Raw genomic sequence first — 18,578 nt, forward strand, 5'->3', positions numbered from 1 at the left:
GTACTCTGCAGAATGTTTAAGTCCAGAAAAGTACAAAAAAAGTACTCTGCAAAATTTCAGAGTCCAAAAAAAGTACAAAAAAAGTACTCTGCAAAATTTCAGAGTCCAAAAAAAGTACAAAAAAAGTACTCTGCCCTGATGGTGTGTCCGGAAAAAGTACTAAAAGAGCATGCTTTTTTTTGTACTTTTTAGAAAAAGTACTAAAATATGTCACTAAAAGCATCATAAAAGCATGCTTTATTTCGGTATGGGTTATCTTTGCCAAATATTCTCACTGCACAAGGATTGATTTCTTTCAATAATTTGAATTTAAATCAAGAAAAGTGTTTATTTCTAATCAAAATATTTTCTTGGTAAGTTCTTGAGATTATTTCAATCATAATTTGCCTTAAAATTAAATTCTTTTAAAAAGCGATTGGATTTTGTCCTGATAACACATCGACTTGTATTTTATTGGTGATTGTGTAATTTTTGTCTCCATTTGCCATTTTTCCCTGATACTTTTTTCTAAAACAATCACACAGAGCTCAAAAACTGCAGTTACAGAAATTCTGAAGATTGCACATATACATGCAGATTCAAGTTTCCATTCCATATATTTTATCCTAGTTATTTTCATCTATCTCCATTTAAAGAACAACAGTATAAATTGCAACTTAACAACAAAGCTCCAAATTCATGTTATATAACAGTTATGTAAGGAAAGGTGAATTTTGACATTGCATGTTTGATGTTTATTAATTTGAATACTGGTGAAGTGTTGTATAAGGCTCTCATTGTGGCTTATTATAGAAATGGGTGTTTTACCAGCCGACATAGTAAGAAATGTCCTGGAAACATGCAACATTGCCAAGAACACAATGATACCACCCCTACTCTCTCTACACAATTTACCTGATTAAGTACATGTCCATTAATTGGAGACCGTCCAAACCGTTTTGTAAGCCATTCTTATCTAAGTTTTCCTGACTTAACAGGAGATTTTCCATAGTGTCCCCTAACATTGTTGTTGTGATCACTGGATTGTCGTTTAAATGGCTTAAATTGCTTGTATGATCAACTTTGTCAATACCCTGGTTCGGAAATCAACTTGGGCTATAATATAAGCTAGCTGCAGACTTTCACAAAAATCTGGGCCAAGATTGCTTCAGAATTATATATACTTCTACTCAATCAGGCTTCTTTTTTGAAGGCATATTTTTTAAAATTCATTCATTTTTTTTTGTTGTTGTTTCTTTTTGTCTAACTTAATTCATACCATTCGGTTTGAAATATACCATGCATACATTTATAACAATGAAATTCATGTGAAATTGATGATTATTATATATATAGATATTGGGAGGTCTATGACTGAACTCGGATCTATGGTTATAATATTAATAGATTAGAATCTAAAAACAAAATGTTATCAAAGTATGATTGAAGGTCCCCCCCCCCCAAGAAAAAAATAATTATATAAAATAAATAAATGATATATTTATATAATATCTTCAAAATTGTCAGTAATATGTGCAGATGTTATTTTACAGTATAGAATACCAAGTACACTAATTTATATACAAGGTTGTAAATGTTTATAGTACAAAGGAGTTAAAGGACTCCACATAATCGAATAACTGTTATTTGAATATTTCGATTATTTGCTAAAAATTCTGCGGTCCCGATTTTTTCCTTCTTTATCTTCGTTTTTCAACTCTGTGTATTTGAATAGACTTTTACATGACCTCCGGTTATTCGAATGAAATATTTGGGAAATTCTAAAAATAAAATCAAATATTTTTCAATTTTGCAATATATTTTTAACGAAATTTGCCGTCATATGTTTCAAGATACTTCTCTTTTCATAGAAATCATCATGATGACAGATTAAGGTTATCGTATGGCTTGTTATTTTATGCATGAATCTGCAAAGGTATTTGACGCTGTTACGATTTACATCAGCAGCGATAGATCTTTACTTTAGTATAATCACTGACTCAAACATATAATTAAATCATTTGCACTATCAAATATGTTTATTTATTAACGTAACGTACCTTAGTTCGCGATCGGTTGGAGAAACCATGCTTCCTTACAACAATCCCCATTCATGAGTGGTCTCGTTCGACCAGAGTTTGGTTTGTTCATTTTTACGTCCTATTAACAGCCAGGGTCATGTAAGGATGTGCCAGGTTTGTTGGTGGAGGAAAGCCGGAGTACCCGGAGAAAAACCACCGACCAGCGGTCAGTACCTGGCAACTGCCCCACATGGGATTCGAACCCGCATCCCAGAGGTGGAGGGCTTGTGGTAATATGTCGGGACATCTTAACCACTCCGCCACCGCGGCCCCTATAAGAGTCTTGTTGACTACGCCAGATGTGTGCATATCAAGCGTCTAATTGAACGATACATAAAAGCTTGCAAAGTCGGCGTGCAGTGACTACCGCACAAGTTTCGTATGTAATATTATGGATACAAAAGATACTTGCTACGTTGTTTCATTTCTACTTTAATATGCATTAATTTCTGAAATGTTATCAAGCTATTCGCGGTATCAATCAACAATACAGAAACAGTAAACGCATGGCTTCATCACCCGCCGCCATTTTCGAATTCATACACATGTGTCAAAACAACACTGCTTGTTGATCGGCACTTTGAAGTTTTAATCATGATCGTAAGCTCATTTTGTCAGGCAAATGTACGTAACTTTGTTTATTATTTAGGTTCAGAATTGCAGACACAAATTCAATCCTGTTTAGTTTTTGCATTTGATATCGATCGTTTAACTGTTTCTCAAAGATTCACGTGTCGATCTAACGTAAACAAGAATTTAATATTTTTAATATTTTTGGTTATTAAACAATTAAAATCGATTTAAACCTTCGAAAATAATTACTTGTTCGTTTTATGTGTAAATAATTTACCTATTTATCAAGTAAATGAAACAATATCTATTTGCTTGTTCACATGTATGTGGGGGGTCAAACAGAGGTGCAAAATGCTATCTTCGCCTATTCGAATACTCCAGTTATTTGAATATTTTCTTCTGGAAAATGACTTATTCAAATAAGCGGAATCCTCTGTATATAGAATATCAATTACAGTAATTTACATACAAGATGGTAAATGGATTTTGACATTGTGGTATTTGATTGAAATTGTTCTTGCTAGTTTATTAATCATCAAAGATTTCATGACATATGGTCAGAAGCCGGAAGTTAATTAAGATCCATTAGGTTAACAGGCACTCCTCTATATCTCAAACAAAGGATTACCTTAATCAGCATATAACAGTTTCCTTAATTAGTAAGTCTTCAGGCCAATTATTGTTTGTGATAATAAATTTCGTGAATACAAATGTGATAGTGAGACTTTGAAGTTCAGCATCAACATGTCATATTGTTGCATTAGGTGTGATATGTCCATCTATATAAGAATTTCCTTTGATTGTATACCACATTTTGCCTTATTTTGCTTCTATAGAAATTAATTAGCTTAATAGCTATATGAGTACCTTTCCCTTCTCAGCTTTCTGATGATTACAGAACATGATATATGTCTGACCAAATTTTCAGTGTGGTAATGTATATTATGATGCTTTCTTTATTTTATATGGACATGATTTTGGCAATTAGTATTTGTTTAATAAAAAAAAACAATAAAAGTTTACTGTTGATACTGTTTATCTATGTTAAACTTCGAAAGTTCATGCAGGCTGGCTTCCATAGAAATTGAAATGATATCTATTAGATTAATTTCATATGTATTAGAGGTGTAACAATTCACCAATGCATCAATGTATTGCAATGCTTGGTAGTGCATCAATGAATCATGTGCAATTTATTAGTATTGTGATATCCTAAAAATAAAAATTGAACATGGATGGATTATCTCCCTTTGTCAACGTCAGCTGAATAGCAAAATGCAGGTGGAATCCCAGGAGGAGCAAAACACTTAACTTATGTCAGCGCCTGTGGCCTATAAGGCCGCTTGCTGGAATTATTTAAAGTTTCTGTCAACTAAATCTAGTAACAGAGCCTGGGAAATGAACAAAACTGAAGTCTTTTGTAATGAGTGTAAGCTAAAAGTAAAATATTCCAGAAATACAACCAACCTTATAACAACACATTTACAATAACATCACAACATTCAAAATGTCTATCAATGTATCGCGATATATATCATATGGTGTCATATGTACCCGTATACTTAAGTTGTTACAGATTGATTTGTGAACCTCCATGTCTTATTTCCTATCTTCTCTAAAATGATAGTCATGATTACCAAATATTACACATCGGTAGTTATGATGACAATTACCTGGAGACATAGCATTTTACCATATTTCTTGTTCCACAAATAACAAATTACACAGTGGGTGGGTATATACTCAGAGGCTGGACTGGTTACTGGAGTGTACCTCTAGGGATACCTGTGTTATACCTGTGGTTAATCACCTGTGTTTAGGTCAGTGGCCAGTATACTGGGTCAATCTAGCCAGGGGCTGGACACAGTGATGGTCAAGTTAACACAACACAGTGTATATATACCTTTTACACTGACAGTTTGATGTTATATGGGTTTATATCTAACCAGTCAACAACTCTAAGCTGGTGACCAAACAGTACTACACAGTGTGGGGTACTGGTCAGTCCTGGTCCAGGTACATGGTACTGGTCACTCCATGTGCTGGTACTGCATATTCCTGGTGCTGTGTGTGGATCCATTTAGGAATAAGATGGATTTATGTCCAGGTATTGATATATATGTTTGATAATAGTTTAGCTAAATTTAATGGATCTAAAAGAACATGTAACATACATATGCATTTTCTGTGACTTTTTTTCTCAATGATATAAATTGTATATCTATAAAGCACCTGTCACATTTCTATATTTACCTGGTGACTTGATAATAAAGATTTCACAGGTATCTATATATGCCATGATTAGATTGGGTAAAGTAAAATTACTGCCTTATTGCAGTGGTCTGAGGAAATGTTGAATATTAGATGTTGTTTTTGACTCTACAAAATGATTGTATCAGCTAGGCTATCGTAGATATTAATTTGACGAGAGTAATTAGTATTTTGTTGAAGTATTGTTTCAGCTAGGCTATCGTAAATATTAAATTTGACGAGAGTAATTAGTATTTTGTTGAAGTATTGTTTCAGCTAGGCTATCGTAGATATTAGATATGACGAGAGTAATTAGTATTTTGTTGAAGTATTGTTTCAGCTAGGCTATCGTAGATATAAAATTTGACGAGAGTAATTACTGTAGTACTTTGTTGAAGTATTGTTTCAGCTAGGCTATCGTAGATATTGAATTTGATGACTTTGTTGAGCTATTGTATCAGCTAGGCTATCGTAGATATTGAATTTGATGACTTTGTTGAGCTATTGTATCAGCTAGGCTATCGTAGATATTGAATTTGATGACTTTGTTGAGCTATTGTATCAGCTAGGCTATCGTTGATATTAAATTTGATGACTTTGTTGAGCTATTGTATCAGCTAGGCTATCGTAGATATTGAATTTGATGACTTTGTTGAGCTATTGTATCAGCTAGGCTATCGTAGATATTGAATTTGATGACTTTGTTGAGCTATTGTATCAGCTAGGCTATCGTAGATATTGAATTTGATGACTTTGTTGAGCTATTGTATCAGCTAGGCTATCGTAGATATTGAATTTGATGACTTTGTTGAGCTATTGTATCAGCTAGGCTATCGTAGATATTAAATTTGACGAGAGTAATTAATACTTTGTTGAAGTATTGTATCAGCTAGGCTATCGTAGATATTAAATTTGACGAGAGTAATTAATACTTTGTTGAAGTATTGTTTCAGCTAGGCTATCGTAGATATTAGATATGATGAGAGTAATTAGTATTTTGTTGAAGTATTGTTTCAGCTAGGCTATCGTAGATATTAAATTTGACGAGAGTAATTAGTATTTTGTTGAAGTATTGTTTCAGCTAGGCTATTGTAGATATTAGATATGACAAGTATTTTGTTGAAGTATTGTTTCAGCTAGCTAGGCTATCGTAGATATTAAAGAGACAATTCACTCAGGCAAATTCTTTTACGTAACCAATAAGCAAACTATAGCATAAATGTATTGTTCTACATTTCTTATGAAACATATAACGTAAAACATTGACAAATTCCACAACATTGTTAAGTATTTTAATTAATATCATTGAAATATCAAATTGTTGATCAATACGATTAAGCAGGTACAATATTAACTCTGTACCCATACCCGAGCCAAAGTCACGCACGTTAAACAAATGAACTACATAACCACTGAGAAGGTGAAAATGATTTTTAGGCAAGACAATTCACCTAATAAGGTAAACAAACTACTGTCAGAGCGATTTGAGCAGTTCTAGCCAAAAGTTGCATTACTTTACGAGCAAGGGACAGGGTTCGGCATACAAGAAGTTCGACCACAGTGTGTAATGGCGGACAGCGAGCAAGTTTGAATATTTCACACACGTGTCACCACCATAGGCGTTTCAGGCATATCACAGTAAAACTGACTGATGTAATTTCCATTAGATCTTGTTTTATCTGATATTTATACAAATTTTAATGTTCTCTTAGACTGAATTGTCCCTTTAAATATGACGAGAGTAATTAGTATTTTGTTGAAGTATTGTTTCAGCTAGGCTATCGTAGATATTAAATATGACAAGAGTAATTAGTATTTTGTTGAAGTATTGTTTCAGCTAGGCTATCGTAGATATTAAATATGACAAGAGTAATTAGTATTTTGTTGAAGTATTGTTTCAGCTAGGCTATCGTAGATATTAAATTTGACGAGAGTAATTAGTATTTTGTTGAAGTATTGTTTCAGCTAGGCTATCGTAGATATTAGATATGACAAGTATTTTGTTGAAGTATTGTTTCAGCTAGGCTATCGTAGATATTAAATTTGACGAGAGTAATTAAAACTTTGTACCTTGTTATTGTTTCAGGCTGTAGTAGATAAGTATGGAAGGAGTGCCTACATGAGGAGTAAGGCTCACTCTGGAGCAGAACATACCAGGAAGATCAGCAGGATGGGTCAGTAACATAGTGGATAGCTATACCAACAGTATAAATGCTTGGTGACAGCAGCTCTTTTTATTTTCTGCATATAAATACTTACTATCTGTCTGTCTGTCCGCTTGTTCAAAAATTTTGCATCTACCCCACCTAAACTGCTAGCTGGGTCTGTTTCTATGAAACTTAGCAATGATTATGTTAGAGCCTGTACTTGTGTAGATTTGCATCAAGGTGTGTTTTTTTGCCATGGTATCAGGTAAATGGTAGAGCGGGTATACGTAGGGTTGAGGTACTAGTTAGGATTTTAAAGGGTTCTTACTGCTCGGTGATATGCAAATTGGTGAAACATTGCTAGGTATCCAAGGGATTTGACGAGAGTAATTAATACTTTGTTGAAGCTATTGTTTCAGCTAGGCTATCGTAGATATGAGATTAAAATGTTGAAGAGAGCTCGCTAGAGTAATTGAAATACTTTGTTGAAGACTATATCGTAGTGATGAGAGTAATTCTAGGCTGATATCGTTAGATATCTAAATATGATGAGAGTAATTAGTATTTTGTTGTGAAGTATTGTTTCCAGCTAGGCTATCGTAGATATTAAATTTGACGAGAGTAATTAGTATTTTGTTGAAGTATTGTTTCAGCTAGGCTATTGTAGATATTAGATATGACAAGTATTTTGTTGAAGTATTGTTTCAGCTAGCTAGGCTATCGTTAGATATTAAAGAGACAATTCACTCAGGCAAATTCTTTTACGTAACCAATAAGCAAACTATAGCATAAATGTATTGTTCTACATTTCTTATGAAACATATAACGTAAAACATTGACAAATTCCACAACATTGTTAAGTATTTTAATTAATATCGTTGAAATATCAAATTGTTGATCAATACGATTAAGCAGGTACAATATTAACTCTGTACCCATACCCGAGCCAAAGTCACGCACGTTAAACAAATGAACTACATAACCACTGAGAAGGTGAAAATGATTTTTAGGCAAGACAATTCACCTAATAAGGTAAACAAACTACTGTCAGAGCGATTTGAGCAGTTCTAGCCAAAAGTTGCATTACTTTACGAGCAAGGGACAGGGTTCGGCATACAAGAAGTTCGACCACAGTGTGTAATGGCGGACAGCGAGCAAGTTTGAATATTTCACACACGTGTCACCACCATAGGCGTTTCAGGCATATCACAGTAAAACTGACTGATGTAATTTCCATTAGATCTTGTTTTATCTGATATTTATACAAATTTTAATGTTCTCTTAGACTGAATTGTCCCTTTAAATATGACGAGAGTAATTAGTATTTTTGTTGAAGTATTGTTTCAGCTAGGCTATCGTAGATATTAAATATGACAAGAGTAATAGTATTTTGTTGAAGTATTGTTTCAGCTAGGCTATCGTAGATATTAAAATATGACAAGAGTAATTAGTATTTTGTTGAAGTATTGTTTCAGCTAGGCTATCGTAGATATTAAATATGACAAGAGTAATTAGTATTTTGTTGAAGTATTGTTTCAGCTAGGCTATCGTAGATATTAAATTTGACGAGAGTAATTAGTACTTTGTTGAAGTATTGTTTCAGCTAGGCTATCGTAGATATTAAATTTGACGAGAGTAATTAAAACTTTGTACCTTGTTATTGTTTCAGGCTGTAGTAGATAAGTATGGAAGGAGTGCCTACATGAGGAGTAAGGCTCACTCTGGAGCAGAACATACCAGGAAGATCAGCAGGATGGGTCAGTAACATAGTGGATAGCTATACCAACAGTATAAATGCTTGGTGACAGCAGCTCTTTTTATTTTCTGCATATAAATACTTACTATCTGTCTGTCTGTCCGCTTGTTCAAAAATTTTGCATCTACCCCACCTAAACTGCTAGCTGGGTCTGTTTCTATGAAACTTAGCAATGATTATGTTAGAGCCTGTAGTTGTGTAGATTTGCATCAAGGTGTGTTTTTTTGCCATGGTATCAGGTAAATGGTAGGGCGGGTATACGTAGGGTTGAGGTACTAGTTAGGATTTAAAGGGTTCTTACTGCTCGGTGATATGCAAATTGGTGAAACATTGTACCAGGGGATGGGACTGTGTCTAGTGACATTTAGGTATCCTTGAGATGAGGGGATGGAACTGTATCTATGGCCGGTTAGGCATCCTCGATATGAGGGGATGGGACTGTATCTACAGATGGTTAGGCATCCTGGAGATGAGGGGATGGGACTGTATCTACAGACAGTTAGGCATCCTTAAGATGAGGGGATGGGACTGTATCTACAGACGGTTAGGCATCCTGGAGATGAGGGGATGGGACTGTATCTACGACGGTTAGGCATCCTTGAGATGAGGGGATGGGACTGTATCTACAGACGGTTAGGCATCCTTGAGATGAGGGGATGGGACTGTATCTATGGCCGGTTAGGCATCCTCGATATGAGGGGATGGGACTGTATCTACAGATGGTTAGGCATCCTGGAGATGAGGGGATGGGACTGTATCTACAGACGGTTAGGCATCCTTAAGATGAGGGGATGGGACTGTATCTACAGACGGTTAGGCATCCTGGAGATGAGGGGATAGGACTGTATCTACAGACGGTTAGGCATCCTTAAGATGAGGGGATGGGACTGTATCTACAGACGGTTAGGCATCCTTAAGATGAGGGGATGGGACTGTATCTACGGACGGTTAGGCATCCTTGGGATGAGGGGATGGGACTGTATCTACAGATGGTTAGGCATCCTGGAGATGAGGGGATGGGACTGTATCTACAGACGGTAAGGCATCCTCGAAATGAGGGGATGGGACTGTATCTACAGATGGTTAGGCATCCTTGAGATGAGGGGATGGGACTGTATCTACAGACGGTTAGGCATCCTCGAGATGAGGGGATGGGACTGTATCTACAGACGGTTAGGCATCCTTGAGATGAGGGGATGGGACTGTATCTACAGACGGTTAGGCATCCTTGAGATGAGGGGATGGGACTGTATCTACGGACGGTTAGGCATCCTTGAGATGAGGGGATGGGACTGTATCTACAGACGGTTAGGCATCCTTGAGATGAGGGGATGGGACTGTATCTACGGACGGTTAGGCATCCTTGGGATGAGGGGATGGGACTGTATCTACAGATGGTTAGGCATCCTGGAGATGAGGGGATGGGACTGTATCTACGGACGGTTAGGCATCCTGGAGATGAGGGGATGGGACTGTATCTGAGGGGATGGGACTGTATCTACAGACGGTTAGGCATCCTTAAGATGAGGGGATGGGACTGTATCTACGGACGGTTAGGCATCCTCGATATGAGGGGATGGGACTGTATCTACGGACGGTTAGGCATCCTCGATATGAGGGGATGGGACTGTATCTACGGACGGTTAGGCATCCTCGATATGAGGGGATGGGACTGTATCTACAGACGGTTAGGCATCCTTAAGATGAGGGGGTTTGACTGTATCTACGGACGGTTAGGCATCCTCGAGATGAGGGGATGGGACTGTATCTACGGACGATAAGGCATCCTCGATATGAGGGGATGGGACTGTATCTACGGACGGTTAGGCATCCTTGATATGAGGGGATGGGACTGTATCTAGGGACGGTTAGGCATCCTTGATATGAGGGGATGGGACTGTATCTACAGACGGTTAGGCATCCTCGATATGAGGGGATGGGACTGTACCTACGGACGGTTAGGCATCCTTGGGATGAGGGGATGGGACTGTATCTACAGACGGTTAGGCATCCTCGAGATGAGGGGATGGGACTGTATCTACGGACGGTTAGGCATCCTGGAGATGAGGGGATGGGACTGTATCTGAGGGGATGGGACTGTATCTACAGACGGTAAGGCATCCTTAAGATGAGGGGATGGGACTGTATTTACGGACGGTTAGGCATCCTCGAAATGAGGGGATGGGACTGTATCTACGGACGGTTAGGCATCCTCGATATGAGGGGATGGGACTGTATCTACGGACGGTTAGGCATCCTCGATATCAGGGGATGGGACTGTATCTACAGACAGTTAGGCATCCTTAAGATGAGGGGGTTTGACTGTATCTACAGACGGTTAGGCATCCTCGAGATGAGGGGATGGGACTGTATCTACGGACGATAAGGCATCCTCGATATGAGGGGATGGGACTGTATCTACGGACGGTTAGGCATCCTCGATATGAGGGGATGGGACTGTATCTACGGACGGTTAGGCATCCTTGATATGAGGGGATGGGACTGTATCTACAGACAGTTAGGCATCCTCGATATGAGGGGATGGGACTGTATCTACGGACGGTTAGGCATCCTCAATATGAGGGAATGGGACTGTATCTACAGATGGTTAGGCATCCTTGAGATGAGGGGATGGGACTGTATCTACAGACGGTTAGGCATCCTTGATAGGAGGGGATGGGACTGTATCTACGGACGGTTAGGCATCCTCGATATGAGGGGATGGGACTGTATCTACGGACGGTTAGGCATCCTCGATATGAGGGGATGGGACTGTATCTACGGACGGTTAGGCATCCTTGATATGAGGGGATGGGACTGTATCTACAGACGGTTAGGCATCCTTAAGATGAGGGGATGGGACTGTATCTACAGATGGTTAGGCATCCTGGAGATGAGGGGATGGGACTGTATCTACAGATGGTTAGGCATCCTTGAGATGAGGGGATGGGACTGTATCTACGGACAGTTAGGCATCCTTGGGATGAGGGGATGGGACTGTATCTACAGATGGTTAGGCATCCTTGAGATGAGGGGATGGGACTGTATCTACAGACGGTTAGGCATCCTCGATATGAGGGGATGGGACTGTATCTACGGACAGTTAGGCATCCTCGATATGAGGGGATGGAACTGTATCTACGGACGGTTAGGCATCCTTAAGATGAGGGGATGGGACTGTATCTACAGACGGTTAGACATCCTGGAGATGAGGGGATGGGACTGTATCTACAGATGGTTAAGCATCCTTGAGATGAGGGGATGGGACTGTATCTACGGACGGTTAGGCATCCTTAAGATGAGGGGATGGGACTGTATCTACAAACGGTTAGGCATCCTCGAGATGAGGGGATGGGACTGTATCTACAGACGGTTAGGCATCCTCGAGATGAGGGGATGGGACTGTATCTACAGACGGTTAGGCATCCTTAAGATGAGGGGATGGGACTGTATCTACAGACGGTTAGGCATCCTTAAGATGAGGGGATGGGACTGTATCTACAGACGGTTAGGCATCCTTGAGATGAGGGGATGGGACTGTATCTACAGACGGTTAGGCATCCTCGAGATGAGGGGATGGGACTGTATCTACAGATGGTTAGGCATCCTTGAGATGAGGGGATGGGATGGTTAGGCATCCTTGAGCGGTTAGGCATCCTTGGGATGAGGGGATGGGACTCATCTACAGATGGTTAAGCATCCTTGAGATGAGGGGATGGGACTGTATCTACGGACGGTTGGCCACACCTCATTATTACTCCTTAAATGTAGGTACAATTCCTTAGTGTCCACTAGGCCACCTACAAGGTGCCAGGTCTGTACAGTCCACTAGGCCACCTACAAGGTGCCAGGTCTGTACAGTCCACTAGGCCACCTACAAAGTGCCAGGTCTGTACAGTCCACTAGGCCACCTACAAGGTGCCAGGTCTGCACAGTCCACTAGGCCATCTACAAGGTACCAAGTTTTTTACAGTCCACTAGGCCAACTACAAGGTGCCAGGTTTGTACAGTCCACTAGGCCACCTACAAGGTGCCAAGTCTGTACAGTCCACTAGGCCATCTACAAGGAGCCAAGTCTGTACAGTCCACTAGGCCATCTACAAGGTGCCAGGTCTGTACAGTCCTCTAGGCCATCTACAAGGTGCCAGGTCTGTACAGTCCACTAGGCCACCTACAATGTGCCAGGTCTGTATAGTCCACTATGCCATCTACAAGGTGCCAAGTCTGTACAGTCCACTAGGCCACATACAAGGTGCCAGGTCTGTACAGTCCACTAGGTCACCTACAAGGTGCCAAGTCTGTACATTCCACTAGGCCATCTACAAGGTGCCAGGTCTGTACAGTCCACTAGGCCACCTACAAGGTGCCAGGTCTGTACAGTCCACTAGGCCACCTACAAGGTGCCAAGTCTGTACATTCCACTAGGCCACCTACAAGGTGTCAGGTCTGTACAGTCCACTAGGCCACCTACAAGGTGCCAGGTCTGGTGGCAAGTCTGTACATCTTGCCAGCTAACAATTCGCCTGACAGGTAAATCTATAGGGACATGCTTCTGGGGAAACATTTCACTCAATTTCTGTCGCAAAAATATTAAATAAATTATGTAAACCAAAGCAGCCATTTAAATGGTGATATTGATAATCAGACATATACTGTGTTAGGTGATATGTCAAGTGATGTGGTAATGAAAGACTATTAATATTGGGGCTAAGCTGTTTAAAGATGTCTACAGCTTTCCTTAAATTCATTAACCGAATCCCAGTTTAGGGATATGACGGAATTAGCAGATTAATTATTTATTCTTTTTTTTTTATAAATGCCTAACATGAACTGAGGGATGGGATGAGAGGCTATGATAGTACCTAACATGAAATGAGGGATGGGGTGAGGGGCTATGATAGTACCTAACATGAAATGAGGGATAAGGTTAGGGGCTATGATAGTACCTAACATGAAATGAGGGATGTGGTGAGGGGCCATGATAGTACCTAACATGAAATGAGGGTTGGGGTGAGGGGCTATGATAGTACCTAACATGAAATGAGGGATGTGGTGAGGGGCTATGATAGTACCTAACATGAAATGAGGGATGTGGTGAGGGGCAATGATAGTACCTAACATGAAATGAGGGTTGTGGTGAGGGGCCATGATAGTACCTAACATGAAATGAGGGTTGGGGTGAGGTACAATGATAGTACCTAACATGAAATGAGGGTTGGGGTGAGGGCTATGATAGTACCTAACATGAAATGAGGGATGTGGTGAGGGGCAATGATAGTACCTAACATGAAATGAGGGTTGGGGTGAGGGGCTATGATAGTACCTAACATGAAATGAGGGTTGTGGTGAGGGGCTATGATAGTACCTAACATGAAATGAGGGATAAGGTTAGGGGCCATGATAGTACCTAACATGAAATGAGGTTGGGGGTGAGGGGCTATGATAGTACCTAACATGAAATGAGGGTTGGGGTGAGGGCTATGATAGTACCTAACATGAAATGAGGGATAAGGTTAAGGGCTGTGATAGTACCTAACATGAAATGAGGGATGGGGTATGAGGGGCAAATATAGTACCTTAACATGAAATGAGGGATAAGGTTAAGGGCTGTGATAGTACCTAACATGAAATGAGGGATGGGGATGAGGGGCAAATATAGTACCTTACATGAAATGAGGGTTGGGGTGAGGGGCTATGATAGTACCTAACATGAAATGAGGGTTGGGGTGAGGGGCTATGATAGTACCTAACATGAAATGAGGGATAAGGTTAGGGGCTGTGATAGTACCTAACATGAAATGAGGGTTGGGATGAGGGGCTATGATAGTACCTAATATGAAATGAGGATTGGGTTGAGGGCTATGATAGTACCTAACATGAAATGAGGGCTGGGGTGAGGGGCTGTGATAGTACCTAACATGAAATGAGGGTTGGGGTGAGGGGCTGTGATAGTACCTAACATGAAATGAGGGTTGGGGGTGAGAGGCTGTGATAGTACCTAATATGAAATGACGGATGTGGTGAGGGGCAATGATAGTACCTAACATGAAATGAGGGTTGGGGTGAGGGGCCATGATAGTACCTAACATGAAATGAGGGATAAGGTTAGGGGCCATGATAGTACCTAACATGAAATGATGGATGGGGATGAGGGGCAAATATAGTACCTAACATGAAATGAGGGTTGGGGTGAGGTACAATGATAGTACCGAACATGAAATGAGGGTTGGGGTGAGGTACAATGATAGTACCTAACATGAAATGAGGGTTGGGGTGAGGGACTATGATAGTACCTAACATGAAATGAGGGTTGGGGTGAGGGGCTATGATAGTACCTAACATGAAATGAGGGGTGGGGGTGAGGGGCTGTGAAAGTACCTAACATGAAATGAGGGTTGGGGTGAGGGGCTGTGATAGTACCTAACATGAAATGAGGGTTGGGGTGAGGGGCTGTGATAGTACCTAACATGAAATGAGGGATGTGGTGAGAGGCTGTGATAGCACCTAACTTGAAATGAGGAATGGGGTGAGGGGCTATGTTAGTACCCTTATGGCTTATGATGTCCCATTGCATTCTGTCTTGTTTTGTCGCGGTCCTCGTAGTTCAAATTTTTGGTGAAAGCAGGGGTATTAATTATTTATATTTGTGACAGACATTGCAATACTCATTGGGTAAAGACTTTTTTCATGCAGAATTACTGAATCTGTCACAGATGATTTAAATAAAACATGATTTGTTTATAGAAGATAGAATATATATAAATGGTTTATTCGTTGCTGAACCCTGCAGAAAACACAGTCCATGGGATACAGCTGTTTTAATAGAATTCTGTATTGATTTCTACAGAATTTGATAGGCTCAGCATTATGTGAAATCTTCCATGGTTGACTGGTGTCGATGGGATTGTAATATGATCAGGGTCCGACAAAGGCTTTAATGCACTGTTACAAAATGATCTCTGCTGCATATTGCCAGGAGATAGTTAAAATTTTCAATTAGAAAAATGCTATCAGAATATGTCTCAAAAATGTTGATTTTGGAATACCGTTAGAGAATAAAACAACTACATGTAGTAAGGTGATTATAGATATGTAGGTGGTTGATGTAGGTGATAATACAGCTGGGTAATTACAGGGATTGTCACCTGGTATATTAATAGTTTGTTAGTGATATAGCCTACCTTGATTATAGCCTTATTTAGAACAGATATAGATCTTGTTAAGATAGATGAGTTGATGGGTGAGATGGAACTTCTGTGTCTGTACAGCTCTCAGTTGTTTATGTGTGTTATATAGGTGGTGTGACTTAAGGACCCCGTGAATGTGTGTTATATAGATGGTGTGACTTATAAGGTGATGTGACTTAAGGACCCTGTGAATGTGTGTTATATAGGTGGTGTGACTTAAGGACCCCGTGAATTGTGTTATATAGTGTGTGTTAATGGACCACTGTGAATAGTGTTATATAAATGGTGGTGACTTAAGGACCCCGTGAATGTGTGTTATATAGGTGGTGTGACTTAAGGACCCCCGTGAATGTGTGTTATATATGGTGTGTGACTTAAGGGACCCCGTGAATGTGTGTTATATAGGTGGTGTGACTTAAGGACCCTGTGAATGTGTGTTATATAGGTGGTGTGACTTAAGGACCCCGTGAATGTGTGTTATATAGGTGGTGTGACTTAAGGACCCTGTGAATGTGTGTTATATAGGTGATGTGACTTAAGGACCCCGTGAATGTGTGTTATATAGATGGTGTGACTTAAGGACCCTGTGAATGTGTGTTATATAGGTGTGTGGACTTAAGGACCCGTGAATGGTGTGTTATATAGGTTGGTGTGACTTAAGGACCCCGTGAATGTGTGTTATATAGGTGGTGTGACTTAAGGACCTCCGTGAATGTGTGTTATATATAGGTGGTGTGACTTAAGGACCCCGTGAATGTGTGTTAATATAGGTGGTGTGACTTAAGGACCCTGTGAATTGTGTGTTATATAGGTGGTGTGACTTAAGGACCCTGTGAATGTGTGTTATGTAGGTGGTGTGACTTAAGGACCCTGTGAATGTGTGTTATATAGATGGTGTGTGACTTAAGGAAACCCCGTGAATGTGTGTTATATAGGTGGTGTGACTTAAGGACCCTGTGAATGTGTGTTATATAGTGGTGGTGTGACTTAAGGGACCCCGTGAATGTGTGTTATATAGGTGGTGTGACTTAAGGACCCTGTGAATGTGTGTATATAGGATGGTGTGACTTAAGGACCCTGTGAATGTGTGTTATATAGGTGGTGTGACTTAAGGACCCTGTGAATGTGTGTTATATAGGTGGTGTGACTTAAGGACCCTGTGAATGTGTGTTATATAGGTGATGTGACATTAAGGACCCCGTGAATGTGTGTTATATAGGTGGTGTGAGTTAAGGGACCCTGTGAATGTGTGTTATATAGGTGATGTGACTTAAGGACCCTGTGAATGTGTGTTATATAGGTGGTGTGACTTAAGGACCCTGTGAATGTGTGTTATATAGGTGGTGTGACTTAAGGACCCTGTGAATGTGTGTTATATAGGTGGTGTGACTTAAGGACCCCGTGAATGTGTGTTATATAGGTGGTGTGACTTAAGGACCCTGTGAATGTGTGTTATATAGGTGGTGTGACTTAAGGACCCTGTGAATGTGTGTTATATAGGTGGTGTGACTTAAGGACCCTGTGAATGTGTGTTATATAGGTGGTGTGACTTAAGGACCCCGTGAATGTGTGTTATATAGGTGGTGTGACTTAAGGACCCTGTGAATGTGTGTTATATAGGTGGTGTGACTTAAGGACCCTGTGAATGTGTGTTATATAGGTGGTGTGACTTAAGGACCCCGTGAATGTGTGTTATATAGGTGGTGTGACTTAAGGACCCTGTGAATGTGTGTTATATAGGTGGTGTGACTTAAGGACCCTGTGAATGTGTGTTATATAGGTGGTGTGACTTAAGGACCCTGTGAATGTGTGTTATATAGGTGGTGTGACTTAAGGACCCTGTGAATGTGTGTTATATAGGTGGTGTGACTTAAGGACCCTGTGAATGTGTGTTATATAGGTGGTGTGACTTAAGGACCCGTGAATGTGTGTTATATAGGTGGTGTGACTTAAGGACCCGTGAATGTGTGTTTATATAGGTGGTGTGACTTAAGGACCCTGTGAATGTGTGTTATATAGGTGGTGTGACTTAAGGACCCCGTGAATGTGTGTTATATAGGTGGTGTGACTTAAGGACCCCGTGAATGTGTGTTATGTAGGTGGTGTGACTTAAGGACTCCGTGAATGTGTGTTATATAGGTGGTGTGACTTAAGGACCCCGTGAACGTGTGTTATATAGGTGGTGTGACTTAAGGACCCCGTGAATGTGTGTTATATAGGTGGTGTGACTTAAGGACCCTGTGAATGTGTGTTATATAGGTGGTGTGACTTAAGGACCCCGTGAATGTGTGTTATATAGGTGGTGTGACTTAAGGACCCCGTGAATGTGTGTTATATAGATGGTTTGACTTAAGGACCCTGTGAATGTGTGTTATATAGGTGGTGTGAGTTAAGGACCCTGTGAATGTGTGTTATATAGGTGGTGTGACTTAAGGACCCTGTGAATGTGTGTTATATAGGTGATGTGACTTAAGGACCCCCGTGAATGTGTGTTATATAGGTGGTGTGAGTTAAGGACCCTGTGAATGTGTGTTATATAGGTGGTGTGACTTAAGGACCCTGTGAATGTGTGTTATATAGATGGTGTGACTTAAGGACCCCGTGA

General features: G+C 40.1%; 2 protein-coding genes across 3 annotated transcripts in view; both read left to right on the plus strand.

Annotated features, from left to right (window-relative positions):
- The window catches only part of LOC138320465 (uncharacterized), a 59,366-nt gene extending 52,278 nt beyond the window's left edge, over positions 1–7,088 (plus strand). For both annotated transcript variants that reach the window (XM_069263427.1, XM_069263428.1), the window contains exon 5: positions 6,970–7,088. In XM_069263427.1, the coding sequence (XP_069119528.1) occupies positions 6,970–7,065 (96 nt within the window). In that variant the 3' untranslated portion in view covers positions 7,066–7,088. The remainder of the gene's footprint in view (positions 1–6,969) is intronic.
- A 1,616-nt stretch (positions 7,089–8,704) lies between these two features.
- LOC138320468 (centrosome-associated protein 350-like) overlaps positions 8,705–18,578 on the plus strand; it is a 121,997-nt gene continuing 112,123 nt past the window's right edge. Inside the window, exon 1 of the mRNA XM_069263430.1 lies at positions 8,705–8,787. Coding sequence (XP_069119531.1) covers positions 8,733–8,787 — 55 coding nt within the window. The 5' untranslated portion in view covers positions 8,705–8,732. The remainder of the gene's footprint in view (positions 8,788–18,578) is intronic.

The sequence above is a fragment of the Argopecten irradians genome, chromosome 4 (genome assembly GCF_041381155.1).
Source record: "Argopecten irradians isolate NY chromosome 4, Ai_NY, whole genome shotgun sequence".
Taxonomy (NCBI): Eukaryota; Metazoa; Mollusca; class Bivalvia; order Pectinida; family Pectinidae; genus Argopecten; species Argopecten irradians.